Source organism: Stenella coeruleoalba (genome assembly GCF_951394435.1).
Source record: "Stenella coeruleoalba genome assembly, chromosome: 1".
NCBI classification, from domain to species: domain Eukaryota; kingdom Metazoa; phylum Chordata; class Mammalia; order Artiodactyla; family Delphinidae; genus Stenella; species Stenella coeruleoalba.
Window position 1 is genome coordinate 43,496,444 of NC_137169.1, and position 21,799 is coordinate 43,518,242.

Below are 21,799 nucleotides of genomic sequence, written 5' to 3' on the forward strand. Positions count from 1 at the left end.
ATATTCCATACAAATGGAATTCAAAAGAAGGCTGGAGTAGCAATCCTCACACCAGACAAAATAGACTTTAAAATAAAGACTATTAGAAGAGACAAAGAAGGACACAACATAATGATCAATGGATCAATCCAAGAAGAAGATATAACAATTGTAAATATTTATGCACCCAACATAGGAGCACCTCAATACATAAGGCAAATGCTAACAGCCATAAAAGGGGAAATCGACAGTAACACAATCATAGTAGGGGACTTGAACACCCCACTTTCACCAATGGACAGATCATCCAAAATGAAAATGAATAAGGAAACACAAGCTTTAAATGACACATGAAACAAAATGGGCTTAATTGATATTTATAGGACATTCCATCCAAAAACAACAGAATACACTTTCTTCTCAAGTGCTCAGGGAACATTCTCCAGGATAAACCATATTTTGGATCATAAATCAAGCCTTTGTACACTTAAGAAAATTGAAATCATATCAAGTATCTTTTCTGACCACAATGCTATAAGACTAGATATCAATTACGGGGAAAAAAATGTAAAAAATACAAACACATGGAGGCTAAACAGTACACTACTAAATAACCTAGAGATCACTGAAGAAATCAAAGAGGAAACCAAAAAATACCTAGAAACAAATAACAGTGAAAACACAACAACCAAAAACCTACGGGATGAAGCAAAAGCAGTCCTAAGAGGGAAGTTTATAGCTATACAATCCTACCTCAAGAAACAAGACATATCGCAAACAATCTAACCTTACGCCTAAAGCAATTAGAGAAAGAAGAACAAAAAAACCCCAAAGTTAGCAGAAGGAAAGAAATCATAGAGATCAGATCAGAAATAAATGAAAAAGAAATGAAGGAAACAATAGCAAATATCAATGAAACTAAAAGCTGGTTATTTGAGAAGATAAACAAAATTAATAAACCATTAGCCAAACTCATCAAGAAAAAAAAGGGAGAGGACTCAAATCAATAGAATTAGCAATGAAAACTGAGAAGTAACAACTAACACTGCAGAAATACAAAGGATCATGAGAGATTACTACAAGCAACCATATGCCAATAAAATGGACAACCTGGAAGAAATGGACAAATTCTTAGAAAAGCACAACATCCCGAGACTGAACCAGGAAGAAATAGAAAATATAAACAGACCAATCACAAGCACTGAAATTGAGATTGTGATTAAAAATAGTCCAACTAACAAAAGCCAGGGACCAGATGGATTCACAGGCGATTTCTATCAAACATTCAGAGAAGAGCTAACACCCATTCTTCTCAAACTCTTCCAAAATATAGCAGAGGGAGGAACACTCCACAACTCATTCTACGAGGCCACCATCACCCTGATAACAAAACCAGACAAAGACGTCACAAAGAAAGAAAACTACAGGCCAATATCACTGATGAACATAAATGCAAAAATCCTCAACAAAATACTAGCAAACAAAATCCAACAGCACATTAAAAGGATCATTCACTATGATCAAGTGGGTTTTATCCCAGGAATGCAAGGATTCATCAGTATACGCAAATCGATCAATGTGATAAACCATATAAACAAATTGAAGGAGAAAAACCATTTGATCGTCTCAATAGATGCAGAAAAAGCTTTCAACAAAATTCAACACCGATTTATGATAAAAGCCCTCCAGAAAGTAGGCATACAGGGAATTTAACATAATAAAGGCCATATATGACAAACCCACAGCCAACATCATTCTCAATGGTGAAAAACTGAAACCATTTCCACTATCAGGAAGGAGACAAGGTTGCCAACTCTCACCATTATTATTCAACATAGTTTTGGAAGTTTTAGCCACAGCAATCAGAGAAGTAAAAGAAATAAAAGGAATCCAAATCGGAAAAGAAGTAAAACTGTCACTGTTTGCAGATGACATGATACTATACACAGAGAATCCTAAAGATGCTACCAGAAAACTACTCAGGCTAATCAATGAATTTGGTAAAGCAGCAGGATACAAAATTAATGTACAGAACTCTCTTGTATTCCTATACACTAATGATGAAACATCTGAAAGAGAAATTAAGGAAACACTCCCATTTACCACTGCAACAAAAAGAACAAAATACCTAGGAATAAACCTACCTAAGGAGACAAAAGACCTGTAAACAGAAAACTGTAAGACAGTGATGAAAGACATTAAAGATGATACAAACAGATGGAGAGATATACCATGTTCTTGGATTGGAAGAATCAACATTGTGAAATGACTATACTACCCAAAGCAATCTACAGATTCAATGCAATCCCTATCAAACTACCACTGGCATTTTTCACAGAACTAGAACAAAAAACTGTACTATTTGTATGGAAATACAAAAGACCCCGAATAGCCAAAGCAATCTTGAAAAATAAAAACGGAGCTGGAGGAATCAGGCTCCCAGACTTCAGACTATACTACAAAGCTACAGTAATCAAGACAGTATGGTACTGGCACAGAAAAAGAAATATAGATCAATGGAACAGGAGAGAAAGCCCAGAGATAAACCCACGCACATATGGTCGCTTTATCTTTGATAAAGGAGGCAAGAGTACACAATGGAGAAAAGACAGCCTCTTCAATAAGTGGTGCTGGGAAAAATGGACAGCTACATGTAAAAGAATGAAATTAGAACACTCCCTAACACCATACACAAAAATAAACTCAAAATGTATTAAAGACCTAAATGTAAAACCAGACACTATAAAATTCTTAGAGGAAAACATAGGCAGAACACTCTATGACATAAATCATAGCAAGATCCTTTTTGACCTACGTCCTAGAGAAATGGAAATAAAAACAAAAATAAACAAATGGGACCTAATGAAACTTAAAAGCTTTTGCACAGCAAAGGAAACCATAAACAAGACCAAAAGACAACCCTCAGAATGGGAGAAATTATTTGCAAACGAAGCAACTGACAAAGGATTAATATCCAAAATATACAAGCAGCTCATGCAGGCTCAATATCAAGAAAACAAACAACCCCATCCAAAAATGGGCAGAAGACCTAAACAGACATTTCTCCAAAGAAGATATACAGATTGCCAACAAACACATGTAAAGATGCTCAACATCACTAATCATTAGAGAAATGCAAATCAAAACTACAATGAGGTATCACCTCACACTGGTCAAAATGGCCATCATCAAAAAATCTACAGACAATAAATACTGCAAAGGGTGTGGAGAAAAGGGAACCCTCTTGCACTTTGGTGGGAATGTAAATTGATACAGCCACTATGGAGAACAGTATGGAGGTTCCTAAAAAACTACAAATAGAACTACCATACGACCCAGCAATCCCACTACTACACATATACCCTGAGAAAACCGTAATTCAAAAAAAGTAATGTGCCACAATATTCATTTCAGCACTATTTACAACAGCCAGGACATGGAAGCAACCTAAGTGTCCATGGACAGATGAATGGATAAAGAAAGTGTGGCACATATATACAATGGAATATTACTCAGCCACAAAAAGAAACGAAACTGAGTTATTTGTAGTGAGGTGGATGGACCTAGAGTTGGTCATACAGAGTGAAGTAAGTCAGAAAGAGAAAAACAAATACCATATGCTAACACATACATATGGAATCTAAAAAAAAAAAATGGTTCTGATGAACCTAGGGACAAGACAGGAATAAAGACACAGACATAGAGAATGGACTTGAGGACACAGGGAGGGGGAAGGGTAAGCTGGGATGAAGTGAGAGAGTAACACTGACACAGATACACTACCAAATGTAAAATAGATAGCTAGTGGGAAGCAGCTACATAGAATGGAGATCTCCTTGGTGCTTTGCGACCACCTAGAGGGGTGGGATAAGGAGGGTGGGACGGAGACACAAGAGGGAGGGGATATGGGGATATACATATGCATATAGCTGATTCACTGTGTTATACAGCAGAAACTAACACAACATTGCGAAGCAATTATACCCAATAAAGATCTTAAAGGAAAAAAGAAAAAATAATCATTTTATAGATAAGAAAACTGAGGCTCAGGGATGTTAAATATCTTTCTAGAATCACACAGTGGAAATGAGAATTAAATCTAGGTCTAACTCCCATGTCTGTGCACTTTCCACTTCCAATGTAATAATTAGTCAACAAATATTATGGAGCATCTAAGTGTCAGGCACTGTGCTAGGCAATGGAGATACAACAGGGAAAAAAGAATGCATATAATCCCTGCCCTCATGGAGTTTACAGTCAAGAGAGAGATAAGGATTGATTACACAATTACTGAAATTAATAAAAATTAAAGCTGTGAACCATGATGGGAGTTCTACTATGCCATATCTAAAAAAAAAAAAGATCCTGTGTGACACTCCAGCAATCTTCCTTACTCTTTTTTCACAACAAAGCTTACTGAAGGTTGAGTCCATACACCATTCCTTTAACCTGTTCCCTCAAAACTATATCATTAGCTCTAAAACAGAAACTGCTCTTACAGGATTATCAAAACCTCCTTATTGCCAAGTCAAACATTTTTACGTTCTTAGATTATTTTTATCTATATTATCAGACACTTTGGACTATCTTTTTAAAACTCTCCTTATTTTTGGCTTCTGTGATATCTTTCTCCATTTTTCCTATTTTTCTGATCATTTTCCAGTCTATTGGTTGCTCCTCCGCTATTAGTCCCTTAAATGTTTGTGTTGTTTGATCTTCTCTCCTTCTCACTCCCTTGGGTGATCTCACCTAAATCTATGACTTAGATATGCTGAAGATTACCACGTATGATTCTCCAGCTCCTAATATAAATTCCAGATCTTTATATTCAACTGATGGGTGAACATCTCTTCTTGAAATGTCCTACAAGTGTATCAAACTGAGTATGTTCTAAAACATTTTTCTTTTAGTATTTCCTCTAAGTTAATGGCATCAGAATCTATAATAACATCTCAAATCAGATACCTTATGATCATTTTAGACATCCTAGGCCTCTACTTCCACAATTCTATATCCTACATTGCTCTTAAAACTCTAACCTCAAGTCCATTCTCACTAACTACTACTTCATATCAAATGTTCCTCATTGCCTGACTAGACTATCATGAAAGACTAACTGGTGGGACGTCCCTGGAGGTCCAGTGGTTAAGATTCCACGCTTCCAATGCAGGGGGCACGGGTTTGATCCTGGTCGGGGAACTAAGATCCCACATGCCACAAGGCACGGCAAAAAAAAAAAAAAAACTAACTGGTCTCCCCAACCTAGATCCTTCAAAGGCTTATTTCACACTTATTCGAGGGTGAGTAATGTTGCAAAAATACGTGTCATTATGCTCCATAAACCTCAAAATAAAATCCAAACACTCCAACATAGTATACATATTCATTCATGATCAGGCTTTTGCCCAACTCTCCAACATCATATATTTCATCCCTCCCTTTGCCAGTTTTCTTCAGTTATGCTAAGCTACTAGTTTTTCCCTGAACACAGTCTGCCGTTTCTTGCTTCAGTAACTCTGCACATGCTGGTTTCTCTTCTGTAAAGATGTATTCTCACTTCTTTACCTGGCTAACTTTTTTTTTTTTTTTTGGCTGCCTTGGATCTTCATTGCTGCACATGGGCTTTCTCTAGTTGCGATGCGCAGGCTTCTTGTTGTCATGGCTTCTCTTCTTGTGCAGCATGGGCTCTAAGCACAGGCTTTAGTAGCTGTGGTATGCGGGCTCAGCAGCTGTGGCCCATAGGCTCTAGAGCGCAGGCTCCGTAGTTGCGGTGCACAGGCTTAGCTGCTCCGTGGCATGTGGGATCTTCTTGGACCAGGGCTCGAACCCGCGTCCCTTGCATTGGCAGGTGGATTATTAACCACTGTGCCACCATGGAAGCCCCCTGGCTAACATTTTTAAGAACTAGGATCAGATTCTCTATTCACCATCTCTATTAAGCCTTCTCTGACTCACTACACAAACTTTATTACATAAGTCCCAATTTGCTGTCACAGCATATTCTAAAAACCATCTACTATCACACTTACCACACTCTTTCAACCCTTTGCTTATATGCCCGGTTCCCAATACCTGTGAACTCCCTACATCCACATGTTATAATGCTTTATTTTTTTAGATCTCCATACTATCAGTGCCTAAGACAGAAGCTTAAGGTACACAATAAATTATTTATAAATCAAAAATTTGTACCAGTCTTTTAACTGGAAAAACATAGCTCATTTATCTTTTTGAATAGGTGTAAGATAAATTTTGATTGAGCTTTCTTTTTCATCTGCTTTTGCTGACACCCTCAGCCCACCACCCTACCCCACACACCTGCCCATTCTTTAGGATGGAGACTTTTTCATTATCTTATTTAATCTTTCTTCCTATATTAGTTTGGAAGCTTTACTCTATCGCCCATCTTTTACTGCTTACCTAGGTATTTCAACATGTATAATTAACGTAAAAATATCTAAAAAATAAGCCAGTATCTTTATTCTCTTCCCAAACCAGAAATTTTTTAAAAGCTTTAACACTGATAACTCTCTCCGAACGTATATCCTATTATTGTTGAGTACTTGAGTTCTAGCCTGCATTTTTGTCCCTGACAAATTGAATGCTGTTGTTATTGTCGCTGCTACTGTTATTTTATTCAACCAATATGCCTTTAATTCTCTGTTCCTTCTCACATCTCTCATGTTTTCCTGAGGATCATTTTCCTTTAATCTAAAATACATCCTTTAGAATTTCCTTTACTGAGGGTCTTTCGGAGGTTAACTCTCTTATTTCATTTGTCCATCAATATATTCTGCTCTCAGTGGTGTTGGGAAAGTTGGACAGCTGCATGTAAATCAATGAAGTTAGAATACACCCTCACACCATACACAAAAGTAAACTCAAAATGGCTTAAAGACTTAAACATAAGACATGACACCGGGCTTCCCTGGTGGTGCAGTGGTTGAGAGTCCACCTGCTGATGCAGGGGACACGGGTTCGTGCCCCGGTCCAGGAAGATCCCACGTGCCGCGGAGTGGCTGGGCCCGTGAGCCATGGCCGCTGGGCCTGCGCGTCCGGAGCCTGTGCTCCGCAACGGGAGAGGCCACAACAGTGAGAGGCCGGTGTACCACAAAAAAAAGAAAAAAGACATGACACCATAAAACTCTTAGACGAGAACATAAGCAAAACATTCTCTGACATAAATCATACCAATGTTTTCTTAGGTCAGTCTCCCAAAGCAAAAGAAATAAAAGCAAAAATAAACAAGTGGAATCTAATCAAACTTATAAGCTTTTGTACAGCAAAGGAAGCCATAAACAAAACGAAAAGATAACCTATGGACTGGGAGAAAATATTTGCACATTATGTGACCAACAAGGGCTTAATTCCAAAATAAACAAAGAGTTCATACAACTCAACAATGACAAAAAACAACCCAATCGAAAAATGGGCAGACCAAAATAGACATTCCTCCAAAGACACAGAAATGACCAACAGGCACACAAAAAGATGCTCAACATCACTACTTATTAGAGAAATACATATCAAAATTATGATGTACCACCTCACACCAGTCAGAATGGCCATCATGAAAAAGTCTACAAATAATAAATGTTGGAGAGGCTGAGGAGAAAAGGGAACCCTTCCCACTGCTGGTAGGAATGTAACTTGGTACAACCATTATGGAGAAAAGTATGGAGGTTCCTTAAAAAACTACAAACAGAACTACAAACAGAATATGATCCAGCAATCCCACTACTGGGTATATATCCAGAGAAAACTCTAATTCAAAGAAATACATGCAGCTCCGTTTTTCTTTCTCAAGATTGCTTTAGCTATTCAGGGGCTTTTGTGTTTCCATACAAATTGTGAAATTTTTGGTTCTAGTTCTGTGAAAAATGCCATTGGAGTTTGATAGGGATTGCATTGAATCTGTACATTGCTTTCGGAACTATAGTCAGTTTCACAATGTTGATTCTTCCAATTCAAGAACATGGTATATCTCTCCATCTGTTTGTATCATCTTTAATTTCTTTCATCAGTGTCTTATAGTTTTCTGCATACAGGTCTTTTGTCTCCTAAGATAGATTTATTCCTAGGTATTTTATTCTTTTCATTGCAACGGTAAGTGGGAGTGTTTCCTTAATTTCTCTCTCAGATTTTTCATCATTAGTGTATAGGAATGCAAGAGATTTCTGTACATTAATTTTGTATCCTGCTACTTTACCAAATTCATTGATTAGCTCTAGAAGTTTTCTAGTAGCATCTTTAAGATTCTCTATGTATAGTATCATGTCATCTGCAAACTGACAGTTTTACTTCCTCTTTTCCGATTTGGATTCCTTTTATTTCTTTTACTTCTCTGATTGCAGTGGCTAAAAATTCCAAAACTATGTTGAATAATAGTGGTGAGAGTGGGCAACCTTGTCTCGTTCCTGATCTTAGTGGAAATGATTTCAGTTTTTCACCACTGAGAATGATGCTGGCTGTGGGTTTGTCATATATTTGGCCTTTTATTATGTTAAGTTCCCTCTATGCCTACTTTCTGGAGAGTTTTTATCATAAATGGGTGTTGAATTTTGTCGAAAGCTTTTTCTGCATCTATTGAGACGATCACGTTTTTTCTCCTTCAATTTGTTAATATGGTTTATCACATTGATTGATTTACGTATATTGATGAATCCTTGCATTCCTTGGATAAACCCCACTTGATCATAGTATATGATCCCTTTAATGTGCTGCTGGATTCTGTTTGCTAGTATTTTGTTCAGGATTTGGAGGAGCCAGGCTCCCTGACTTCAGACTATACTACGAAGCTACAGTAATCACGACAGTATGGTACTGGCACAAAAACAGAAATACAGATCAATGGAACAGGATACAAAGCCCAGAGATAAACCCACGCACATATGGTCACCTTATCTTTGATAAAGGAGGCAAGAATATAAAATGGAGAAAAGACAGCCTCTTCAATAAGTGGTGCTGGGAAAAATGGACAGCTACATGTAAAAGAATGAAATTAGAACACTCCCTAACACCATACACAAAAATAAACTCAAAATGTATTAAAGACCTAAATGTAAAACCAGACACTATAAGACTCTTAGAGGAAAACATAGGCAGAACACTCTATGACATAAATCATAGCAAGATCCTTTTTGACCTACCTCCTAGAGAAATGGAAGTAGAAACAAAAATAAACAAATGGGACCTAATAAAACTTAAAAGCTTTTGCACAGCAAAGGAAACCACAAACAAGACAAAAAGACAACCCTCAGAATAGGAGAAAATATTTGAAAACGAAGCAACTGACAAAGGATTAATATCCAAAATATACAAGCAGCTCATACAGCTCAATATCAAGAAAACAAACAACCCAATCCAAAAATGGGCAGAAGACCTAAATACACATTTCTCCTGTATAAGACCTAAATACACATTTCTCCTGTATACAATCTGTATAAGAAGATATACAGATTGTCAACAAACACATGAAAGGATGCTCAACATCATTAATCATCAGAGAAATGCAAGTCAAAACTACAATGAGGTATATCACCTCACACCAGTCAGAATGGCCATCATCAAAAAATCTAAAAACAATAAATGCTGGAGAGGGTGTGGAGAAAAGGGAACCCTCTTGCACTGTTGTTGGCAATGTAAATTGATACAGCCACTATGGAGAACAGTATGGAGGTTCCTTAAAAAACTACAAATAGAACTACCATATGATCTAGCAATCCCACTACTGGGCATATACCCTGTGAAAACCGTAATTCAAAAAGAGACATGTACCACAATGTTCACTGCAGCACTATTTAAGATAGCCAGGACATGGATACAACCTAAGTGTCCAGCAACAGATGAATGGATAAAGAAGATGTGGCACATATATACAATGGAATAATATTCAGCCATAAAAAGAAACGAAACTGAGTTATTTGTAGTGAGGTAGATGGACCTAGAGTCTGTCACACAGAGTGAAGTAAGTCAGAAAGAGAAAAACAAGTATCATATGCTAACACATATATACGGAATCTAAAGATAAAAAGAAATTGGTTCTGGTGAACCTAGGGGCAGGAATGGAATAAAGACACACGTAGAGAATGGACTTGAGGACATGGGGTGGGGGAAGGATAAGCTGGGGAGAAGTGAGAGAGTAGCACTGACATATATACACTACCAAATGTAAAATAGCTAGCTAGTGGGAGGCAGCTGCATAGCACAGGGAGATCAGCTTGGTGCTTTGCGACCACCTAGAGAGGTCGGATAGGGAGGGTGGGAGGTAGGAGGAGCAAGAGGGAGGTGATATGGGGATATATGTATCCCCGTATCAGGGGATACATATACATATATGTATACATATAGCTGATTCACTTTGTTATACAGCAGAAACGAACACATCATTGTAAAGCACTTATACCCCAAGAAAAATGTTAAAAAATAAAATAAAATAAAATACCTGGCAAATTTTTTTAAAAATCACACACACACAAAGGAGAGTGGGTGGTTTGGAGACTGCTTGGGAGAAAACCATTTGTCTTTCCTACTCAATCCCTTTAATATGTCAGACTCACCATTAAGTTATAGATTCTATTTCACAAATAAATCAGATACTGCCATCCTTATCTGCCTCCCACTTCACTTTTCAAACAGTTTCTGAACTCAGAGCTCATGTCTTAGTTATTCACCTAATAAGTATTAATTTAGTGATTAAAAAAAAAAGATGTGGCACAATATACAATGGAATATTACTCAGCCATAAAAAGAAACGAAATTGAGTTATTTGTAGTGAGGTGGATGGACCTAGAGACTGTCACACAGAGTAAAGTAAGTCAGAAAGAGAAAGACAAATACCATTTGCTAACACATACATACGGAATCTAAAAAAAAAAAAAAAATGGTTCTGAAGAACCTAGGGGCAGGACAGGAATAAAGATGTAGACATGGAGAATGGACTTGAGGACATGGGGAGTGGGAAGGGTAAGCTGCGATGAAGTGAGAGAGTGGCGTGGACATATATACACTACCAAATGTAAAATAAATAGCTAGTGGGAAGCAGCCGCATAGCACAAGGAGATCAGTTAGGTGCTTTGTGTCCAGCTAGAGGGGTGAGACAGGGAGGGTGGGAGGGAGACACAAGAGGGAGGAGATATGGGGATGTATGTATATGTATAGCTGATTCACTTTGTTATACAGCAGAAAGTAACACACCATTGTAAAGCAATTATACTCCAATAAAGATGTTAACATGCACCCTATGTTCATAGTAGCACTAGTCAGTGTAGCCAAGACATGGAAACAACCTAAATGTCCATCAACAGGATAAAGAAGACATGATACATATATACAATGGAATACTACTCAGCGATAAAAAAGAATGAAACAATGCCATTTGCAGCAACATGGATGAACCTAGGGATTATCATACTAAGTGAAGTAAGTCAGAAAGAATAAGACAAATACCATATAATATCACTTATATGGGGAATCCAAAATATGACACAAATGAACTTATTTTTGAAACAGAAACAGACTCACAGACAGAAACAGATTTGTGGTTGCCAAAGGGGATGGGGGAGAGGGAGGGATGGATTGGGAGTTTGGGATTAGCAGATGCAAATTATTATATATAGAATGGCTTAACAACAAGGTCCTACTGTATAGCACAGGGAACTATATTCAATGTCTGGATAAACCATAATGGAAAAAAATATTAAAAAGAATGTATATATATATATGTATAACTGAATCACTCTGCTATACAGCAGAAATTTTAATGTTGTAAATCAACTATACTTGAATAAAATAAATATAAAAAATAAATAAGTGTGTGTGCGTGTGTGTGTGTGTGTACATATATATATATATATTCTGTATTGGTTATTGTTAGATAATTTCACTGAATATAGAAATAAAGGTTGACAGGAGGTTTTCCTCTCTCCAGAACTCTTAAGATATTATTCAACTGTCTTCTGGCTTCTATTGCTACTACTGATAAGTCAGCCACATTCCCAACTTCCACACCTTTATGAATGACCTTACCTTTTTTTTCTGGCTGCTTTTCAAAAAGCAACTTTACTGAGATATAATTTATATAAAACAAATTGCACATATTTAAGGTTTACAATTTGGTTCATTTTTGACATACGTATATAATAAAACCATCGCCACCATCAAGATAATAAACATATCAATCACTCGCAAAAATTCCCTCATATCCCTTTGTAATCACTCCCTCCCTCTTCCACACCAATACTCAGGCAACCACCAACCTGCTGTCTATGACTATAGCTTAGACTGCATTTTCTAGAATTTCATATGCATGGAATCGCACAGTATATAGTCATTTCTGTCTGGCTTTTTACACTCAGGATACTTATTTTGAGATTCATCTATGTTGTACTGTTCATTCCTTTTTATACCAAATAGTATAACAAGGTATGGATATACCACAATTTGTATATCTGTTCATCTCTTTGGCTATTACACATAAAACTGCTTTGAATATTCATATACAAGTAAATGTAGAGACATATACTTTCACTTATCTTGGATAAATCCATAGGAATTGAATGACTGAATCATATATTAGGCATATGTTTAACTTTTTAAAAACTGCCAAAATGTTTTCAAAGTGGATGTATTATCATATGATCCAATAATTCCACTTCTGGGTATTTATCCAAAAGAAATGAAAACACTAACGGGAAAAGAAATCTGCACCTCCATGTTCAATGCAACATTATTTACAATAGCCCAGACATGGAAACAACCTAAGTGTCCACTGATGGATGAATGAATAAAGAAAATGTGGTCCATATATATAACTGAATATTATTCAGCCATAAAAATAAAGAAAATCTTGCCATGTGCCACAACATGGATGGACCCTAAGGGCATATTGCTAAATGAAATAAGTCTGACAGAGAAAGACAAATATTGTATGATCTCACACGTGGAATCTAAAAACAACAACAACAAAACCTGAACTCATACAGAGAACAGATTGGTGGTTGCCAGAGACAACCGAGTGAAATGGGTGAAAGTAGTCAAAAGGTACAAAGCCCACATGCCCTGTATTGTATATTGAAAAGTTGCTGAGGGCTTCCCTGGTGGCGCAGTGGTTGAGAGTCCGCCTGCCGATGCAGGGGACACAGGTTCATGCCCCGGTCTGGGAGGATCCCACGTGCCGTGGAGCGGCTGGGCCCGTGAGCCATGGCCACTGAGCCTGCGCGTCCGGAGCCTCTGCTCCGCAACGGGAGAGGCCGCAGCAGTGAGGGGCCCGCATACCGCAAAAAAAAAAAAAAAGAAAAGAAAAGTTGCTGAGAGTAAATCTTAAAAGTTCTCACCTCAAGAAAAATAAATTGTTATGTGTGGTGTTAGATATTAACTAGATTTACTGTGGTGATCATTTCACAAAATATACATATATTGAATCATTATGTTGTACACCTGAAACTAATATAATGTTATATGTCAACCAACTCTCAATTAAAAATAATTTAAAAATAAACCTTTAGGGACTTCCCTGGTGGTCCAGTGGCTACGAATCCACCTTCCAATGCAGAGGACGCGCGTTCGATCCCTGGTCGGGGAACTAAGATCCCACGTGCCACAGGGCAACTAAGCCCACGGGCCGCAACTACTAAGCCCGTGTGCTCTAGAGCCCACATGCCACGAGAGAGCCTGCATGCCTCAGCTACTGAGCCCATGAGCTCTGGAGCCCGTATGCCACAACTAGAGAAGCCCACACACCGCAACGAAAACACCGTGCATGCCACAAAGGTCCCACGTGCCGCAACTAAGACCCAATGCAGCCAAATAAATTTTTAAAAAATTTTTTAATTAAAAAAGAAAAAAATCTTTAAAAAGAAAGGAGGGGCCTTCCCTGGTGGCTCAGTGGATAAGATTCCGTGTTCCCAATGCTGGGGGCCCAGGTTCGATCCCTGGTCAGGGAACTAGATCCCACATGTATGCCACAACTAAAGAGCCAGCGAGCCACAACTAAGGAGCCAGTGAGCCACAACTAAGACCCAGTGCAACCACATAAATAAATATTTTTTTAAGTTTAAAAAAATAAATAAAATAAAAAGAAAGTGGATGTAATATTTCACATTTCCACTAGCCCTGTTTTAGACTTGGCATTCATTCACATCCTTGACAACGCTTGGCATAGTCAATCTTTTCAATTTTAGCTGTTCTAGTAAGTGTAGTGATTTCCCTAATGACGAATAATGTTGAGCATCTTTTCATGTGTTTGACATCCGTATGTCTTCTTTAAAAAAGTGTTGGCTCTAACCTTTGGCCCATATTTTTATTTGGTTGTTTACAGTAGTCACCCCTTATCCTTGGAGGATATGTTACAATGCCTCCAGTGGAGGCCTGAAACCACAGATAGCACCAAACCCTGTAAATACTATTTTCTTCCTCTACATACTTACCTATGATAAAGTTTTATTTATAAATTAGGCACATTAAGAGACGACCCAAATGGCCTGCATCACTACTCTTGCACTTTGGGGCCATTATTAAATAAAATAATGATTACTCAAACACAAGCACTGTGATACCACCAACAGCCAATCTGATAACCAAGATGGCTACTAAGTGATTAACAGGCAGGTAGTATACACAGCATGGATATGCTAAACAAAGGGATGTTTCATATCCCAGACAGGATGAAGCTGAACAACATGAGATTTCACCACACTATTCAGAATGGCATGTAGTTTAAAACTGTAAGTTGTTTATTTATGGAATTTTCCATTTGATATTTTCAGACATGGCTGACCAAGGGTAACTGAAACCACAGAAAGCAAAACCATGAATAAGGGGGGGATTACTATACTTATTATTGAGTTTTGAAAGTTTTTTATATCTCCTATATACAAATCACTTACCAGATATGATTTGCAAATATTTTTTCCCAGTCTGCAGCTAATATTGTTATTCTTTAAAAAATATCTTTCAAAAAGCATAAGTTTATAATTTTGAGGAAGTCCCATTAATCATTTTTTTCCTCTGGTATCATACCTAAGAAATTTTGCCTAATCCAAGGTCATAAAGATTTTATCTCATTTTTTATTCTGTAAACTTTATACTTTTAGGTTTTACATTTAGGTCTGTAATGCAGTTTTGAGTTATTTTTTTACATAGTGCAAGGTATGGATCAAAGGTCTTTCTTTGTACATGGATATCTAACTTTTCATATGTTTAAAAGATTATCATTTCTCCACTGAATTACCTCTGAATGTCTGTCAAAATTCAGTTGTTCATAGAACTGTAGTCTTATTTCGAGACTCACTATTCTGCTCCACTGATCTACTTGTCTACTTGATGCCAATATCACACTTTGATTATTGTAGCTTTATAAGTCTGGAAATCAGGTGTTGTTAGTCCTCCAACTTTGGTCTTTTTCAAAGTTGTTTTAGATTTTCTAGGGTCTTTGCATTTACAGATGAATTTTAGCTTTTCTCTTCTTTTTTATCTTTTTTATTGAAGTATAGTTGCTTTACAATGTTTCAGGTGTACAACAAAGTGATTCAGTTATACAGACAGATTCTTTTGCAGATTCTTTTCCATTATAGCTTTTTTTTAAAGATTTATTTATTATTTGTTTGTTTTTGGCTGCGTCGGGTCTTAGTTGTGGCATGCGGGATCTTTGTTGAGGTATGCGGGCTTCTCAAAGTTGTGGTATGCGGGTTTTCTCTTCTCTAGTTGTGGCACGCAGGCTCCAGGGCATGTGGGCTCTGTAGTTTTGCAGCACGTAGGCTCTCTAAGTTGAGGCGCATGAGCTCATTAGTTGTGGCGCGTGGGCTTAGTTGCCCCGTGGCATGTGGGAACCTAGTTCCCTAACCAGGGATCGAACCCACATCCCCTGCATTGCAGGAAGATTCTTTACCACTGGACCACCAGGGAAGTCCCTCCAGATGAATTTTAGAATCAGCTTTTCAATTTCGGATTTTGGTCAGTTTAGAAAGAAATTTAACAATATCAATTCTTCCAACATATAAAAAAGGTTTATTTCTGCATTTCTTTAGCTCTTCTTTAATTTCTCTCAGGAATGTTCTGTAATTTCTGTACACAAGTTTTGTGTATTTTTGATGCTATTATAAATAGCAGTTTTTTTAAATTTCAATTTTATACTGTTTACTGTTAGTATATAAAAATATAATTGATTTTTGCACATTGAGCTTGTATTCTGCAACCTTGCTAAACTCACTCATTAATTCTAATGAATAAGTCTTTTCTAGACTTCTATATAAACAATCATATTACCTACAAATATAGTTTCACTTCTTCTTTTCCAGTTTCGATAGCTTGCCTTTCTTTCTCTTGCCTGACTACACTGGCTAGAACCCCTAATAAAATGCTGAATAAAAGTGGTAAGAGTGAACATATCTTTTTTTTCCAATTTTTTTTTTGTGATAAAATATACATAACATAAAACTTACTATCTTAACAATTTTTACAAGTACAACTCAGTGGAATTAAGGACATTCATTTGTTGTGCAACTATCACCATCATTCATCAGCAGAATTCTTTTCATCTTGTAAAACTGAAACTGTACACCCATTAAGGATAGCTCCCCATTCCTCCATCTCTCCAGTCCCTGACAACCACCATTCTACTTTCTATCTCTATGATTCTGACTACTCTAAGTACCTCATATAAGTGGAATCATACAGTATTTGTCTTTTTATGACTGGCTTATTTCACTTAGCTTTAATTTACTCAAGGTTCTTCCATGTTGTAACATATCAGAATTGCCTTTCCTTTTTTTTTTAAAGATTATGTTTTTCTATGTGGACCATTTTCAAAGCCTGTATTGAATTTGTTACAATATTGCTTTTGTTTTACATATTGGTTTTTTGGCCAGGAAGCATGTCCCATCTTAGCTCCCCGACCAGGGATCAAACCCACATCCCCTGCATTGGAAGGCAAAGTCTTAACCACTGGACCACCAGGGAAGTCTCTGCCTTGCTTTTTTTTTTTTCTTTTAAATATTTATTTTGGCTGCACCAGGTCTTAGTTACAGCACACGGGATCTTTGTTGTGGCATGCTTAGTTGCGGCACACATGATCTTTTTTAGTTGTGGCATGCGGGCTCTTAGTTGCAGCATGCAGACTTCTTAGTTGCACCATGCAGACTCTTACTTGCGGTATGCATGTGGGATCTAGTTCCCCGGCCAGGGATCGCACCTGGGCCCCCTGCATTGGGAGCACAGAGTCTTACCCACTGGACCACCAGGGAAGTCCTCCCTGCCTTGCTTTTTAAGGCAGTATAATATTTCACTGTATGTATATGTGACATTTTATTTATCCATTCATCTGTTGATGGACAACTGAGCTGCTTCTATGTTTAAGCTATTGTGAATAATGCTACGATGAACATGGCCGTACAAATATCACTTCAAGACCCTGTTTTCAATTCTTCTGAGTATATACTCAAAAGTGTAATTGCTGGATCACATGGTAATTCCATTTTTAACTTTTTGAGGAACTGCAACAGTTTCCCACAGCAGCTATACCATTTTCATGCCTGTCTTTTTTCCTAATCTTAGGGAGACAACATTCAGTCTTTCACCATTAAGTATAACATTAGCTGTGACTTCTTCATAGATGTTCTTTATCATGTTGAGGAAGCTCCCTTCTATTCCTAGTCTGCTGAGATTTTTTTTTTTTTTTTTTTTGCGGTACGCTGGCCTCTCACTGTTGTGGCCTCTCCCGTTGCGGAGCACAGGCTCTGGACGCGCAGGCTCAGCGGCCATGGCTCACGGGCCCAGCCACTCCGCGGCATGTGGGATTTTCCCAGACCAGGGCACGAACTCGTGTCCCCTGCATCGGCAGGTGGACTCTCAACCACTGCACCACCAGGGAAGCCCTGCTGAGATTTTTTAATCAGGACTTTTAAATGCTTTTTCAGCATCTACTAAGATGATCATATAGTTTTCTTTTTCGGTTTGTTAGTATGATGAATTACATTGATTCATTTTCTAATGTTAAACCAACAATGCACTCCTGTAATAAATTCCTATTTGGTCATGATGTATTTCTTCCTTAAATATACTGTTGGATTCAATTTTCTAAAATAATGTTCAGAATTTCTGCATTTATGTTAATGAGGGATATTGCTCTGAAGTTTTCTTTCATTGTAATGTCCTTACCTGGTTTTGGTATTAGAGTAATGTGGGCCTCATAGACTGGGTTGGGAAGCATTCTTCCTCTTCAGTGTTCTGGAAGAGTTTGTGTAGAACTGGTACATACATATCAATTATCCCAGAGCTCAATGATCCTCTTTTCTTTCTTTTTCCCAAGTTCTTTTTTCTTTCTGTTTCATTTTGGATAGTTTCCATTGCTTTATCTTCAAGTTCACTAACCTTTTTTTTTTAATATAAATTTATTTATTTTGTTTATTTTTGGCTGCATTGGGTTGTCATTGCTGCACACGGGCTTTCCCTAGTTGTGGCGAGCGGGAGCTACTCTTCATTGCAGTGCATGGGCTTCTCATTTTGGTGGCTTCTCTTGTTGCAGAGCACAGGCTCTAGGCACGTGGGCTTCAGTAGTTGTGGCACGTGGGCTAGCAGTTGTGGCTCATGCGTTCTAGAGCACAGGCTCAGCAGTTGTGGCGCATGGGCTTAGTTGCTCCGCAGCATGTGGGATGCTTCCGGACCAGGGCTCGAACCTGTGTCCCCTGCACTGACAGGCAAATTCTTAACCACTGCGCCACCAGGGAAGCCCCTCACTAACCTTTTCTTTTGCAATGTCTGATCTGCCATTAGTCCTACGCACTGTATTTTTCATCTTAGACATTGTAGTTTTCACTTCTATAAGTTCAATTTGAATCTTTTTTTATATCTTCCATGTCTCTATTTTTGGGAACATCAGGAATATAGTTATATTAACTGCCTTAATGTCCTTCTCTACTAATTCTACTGGGTCAGTTCAAGGTCAGTTTTGACTGGCTGATCTTTCTTCTCTTCATGGTTTGTATTTTCCTGCTTCCATGTATGCCTGATAATCTTTGACAGAATGGCAGACAATGTGAACTTTTTGGCAGCGATGGATATTTTGTATTCCACTATAAATATTCTCAAGCTTTGTTCAATAATGACATGAAATACTTAGAAATAGTTTATTCATTTGGATCTTGCCTTTAAAACTTTTTAGTTGGGGCCAGACCACATTTAGTTTAGGGTTAAATATTCCCCATTAGTAAAACAAGACCTTTCTGAGTACTCTACCCAATACCCCACAAAGTATGAGGCTTTTCAGTCTGGATAGTTGGAAGACACTATTCCCAGCTCTGTGTGAGCACCAAGCACTGTTTTAATCCCCTCAGATGGTTCTTTCTCTGGCTTCAGGAAGCTTTTCCACATGCATGCACCACAGTATTGTGCTGAATACTCTGAGGGGACTGTCCATAGATCTCTGGGTTTCTCTCTGTATAGCTTTCTCGTTTTTGTTATTCTGTCCTACAAACTCTAGCCACGCTGTACTCCCTGGACTCGTCCATCTCCTCAACCCTGGGAATCTACTGCATTCTACTCCCTATAATACCATCTAGAAACTCTCTCAAATTGGAGTAATCATTGAGCTCACCTCATTTGTTTTCCATTCACTGTTGGTCCTTCATTGCCTAAAGAAGACATTATTAGTGATTTTTGTCTTTTTTTGTTTTGTTGGTTATTTTGAGGAGAAGGTAAATCCAGGCCCTGTTATTCCAACTTCACCAAAAGTCCAGTAGAGCTGCTTTTAAGGTTAGTTTTGTTTTTTTGTAATATTCTAAAATTCCCTATAATGTACATAATATATAATGGCTTTCTTTTTAAGTCTGTTTGGAATTCCCTGAGCTTCCTGCAGCTAATGATCAGCATCTTTGAACATTTCTTGAAATTTCTCAGTTATTATCTCCTAAACTACCACTTTGGCTCTGTTCTATTAAGTCTTCTGAAATGCTAATTAAATCAAAATAATAGGCTGATAAAATTTGAATGATTTCTTTTCCTTCTAAGTTCCTGAATTTTTTCAATGCATTCATTATTTTCAATAAAAATGTGCTGAGCACCTACTATGTGTCAGACACTGTACTAAGCAACACAGAAACAAAAATAAATAAGAAATTAAACCTGTCCTCTACAATATTTGGATACTGAAGCCTGGAAGAAGAGAGAAGGCAGACATTTATAACACAGTGTATAAGGTTTTCTGATCAAGCCACTGTGGGAACACCAAGAAAGTGTACCTATAACACAGACTTGTTGGGAAGGTCAAGTAAAAGAGTATTTCTCAGAGAAGATATCTTAGAGATAAGTAAGAATTTATATAGAATTAACATTATAACTTTGAAAAGAAAAAATTAAATAGCTAACATACTAATGAATTTTAAAAAGAAAATAGTCTACTTATACTATGTCTATATGAAATGTTCTAATAAAAATCACTGAAAACTTATGAATTCCCAAAGGCTAAACCTTAAAAGGCCCTGCATGATCTGGGCTTCTCCAGCTTCATCTCATATCATTTTCCTCCTGGCTCTCTGCTCTAATCATGCTCTTTCAGCTCCTCATATGCCATGTCCTTTCATAACTTAGAGACCTTCATACTGCTTTTTTGTGTAAAATGCTCTCATCTCACCCTTCTATGCCACTCAACCTCTACTTCAAGGTTCAACAAATGTCACTTTCTCAAAGAAACTACCCCTCCTCTAAATTAAGTAAAATATCCTTGTACACTTACTTAGCACCACAATTGCCCCTTTAATAAAACTCATCTTACTTAAATCCTTATTCAATGTATGCCTTCACCAATACTTTAGAAACTCTGAGGACAAGAACCATGACTATCTTATTCACCACTCCCTAGACCTAACACATAAGAACTCAATAAATATTGGTTGGACTAACTGATTGTACCTTTAAACTTAGGAATCAACGTACTTTAGGATATGCAAACTGGTCTCTGAGAAGGTTCCCCTCCTGATCACCTAAGATAAGAAAGGCAATCACAGCTTTCAACGCTATCATTTCAGTTACTACTATATGACTAGAAAAATACTTGATTTTTACTTTCATTAATAAAAAATATTTGATATAGTTTTACCACTCAATAAATAAATAAAATATTTTGTAAAAAGACTTACCAAAATGTTTTTCTTATGTCGTTTCTCTTTTATATGTTTATGAGCTCCCTGGATGTTTTCAATGTGAATTAAGCAAAGTTTGCACAGATATCGGCAATTGGTATATTCTGGTGAGCGCTAAAAAAAAAAGTTGAAAACATTTTTTCAGAAAACAAAAAAAAAGTAAAATTTTTACTATATATGTGAAGGATACAACTATGTAAATATATGAGACAAAAATAAGCAGTGAATGAATACTTTTTAATAAACAATTCAGTACTCATATACCCAAGAGATAGCTGTCCTTTTCAAAATAGTCATCATAGGAGATAATATACTAATTTCAAATGATATCATGATAATCCTAAATATGTCTGATACTTATCTAATATAGTCTTCAGAATCCAATGTAAGATAAGAAAGGCAGTATTATTATTTAGTCTTATTCCAACACTGTCTCAAAAACTAGTTTAAAAATTTCAGTCTTTTTGATTACCATAAAAAATAAAATTCACCCGAAATTGGGAATTTCAGAAGAATGAATTGCAAATATGGAAGACAATTCTAAAATCTGAGTTTTGAAAACACTCTACTCAATTACAATCACATGGGAATAAATGGATAACCTCTTGAGTTAACTACTCTGAAGGGAAAAACAATTATGACACATGAAAAGTATCAGTCACAATACTGAAATCATACTTTATATATAT

The 21,799-nt window shown here is 37.1% G+C and overlaps 1 protein-coding gene across 11 annotated transcripts in view; it reads right to left on the reverse strand.

Moving 5' to 3' along the window:
• Window positions 1–21,799, reverse strand: part of TUT4 (terminal uridylyl transferase 4) — a 143,278-nt gene that overhangs the window by 74,340 nt on the left and 47,139 nt on the right. For all 11 annotated transcript variants that reach the window (XM_079939034.1, XM_079939036.1, XM_079939035.1 and 8 more), the window contains one exon: window positions 21,108–21,224. In XM_079939034.1, coding sequence (XP_079795160.1) covers window positions 21,108–21,224 — 117 coding nt within the window. The remainder of the gene's footprint in view (window positions 1–21,107; window positions 21,225–21,799) is intronic.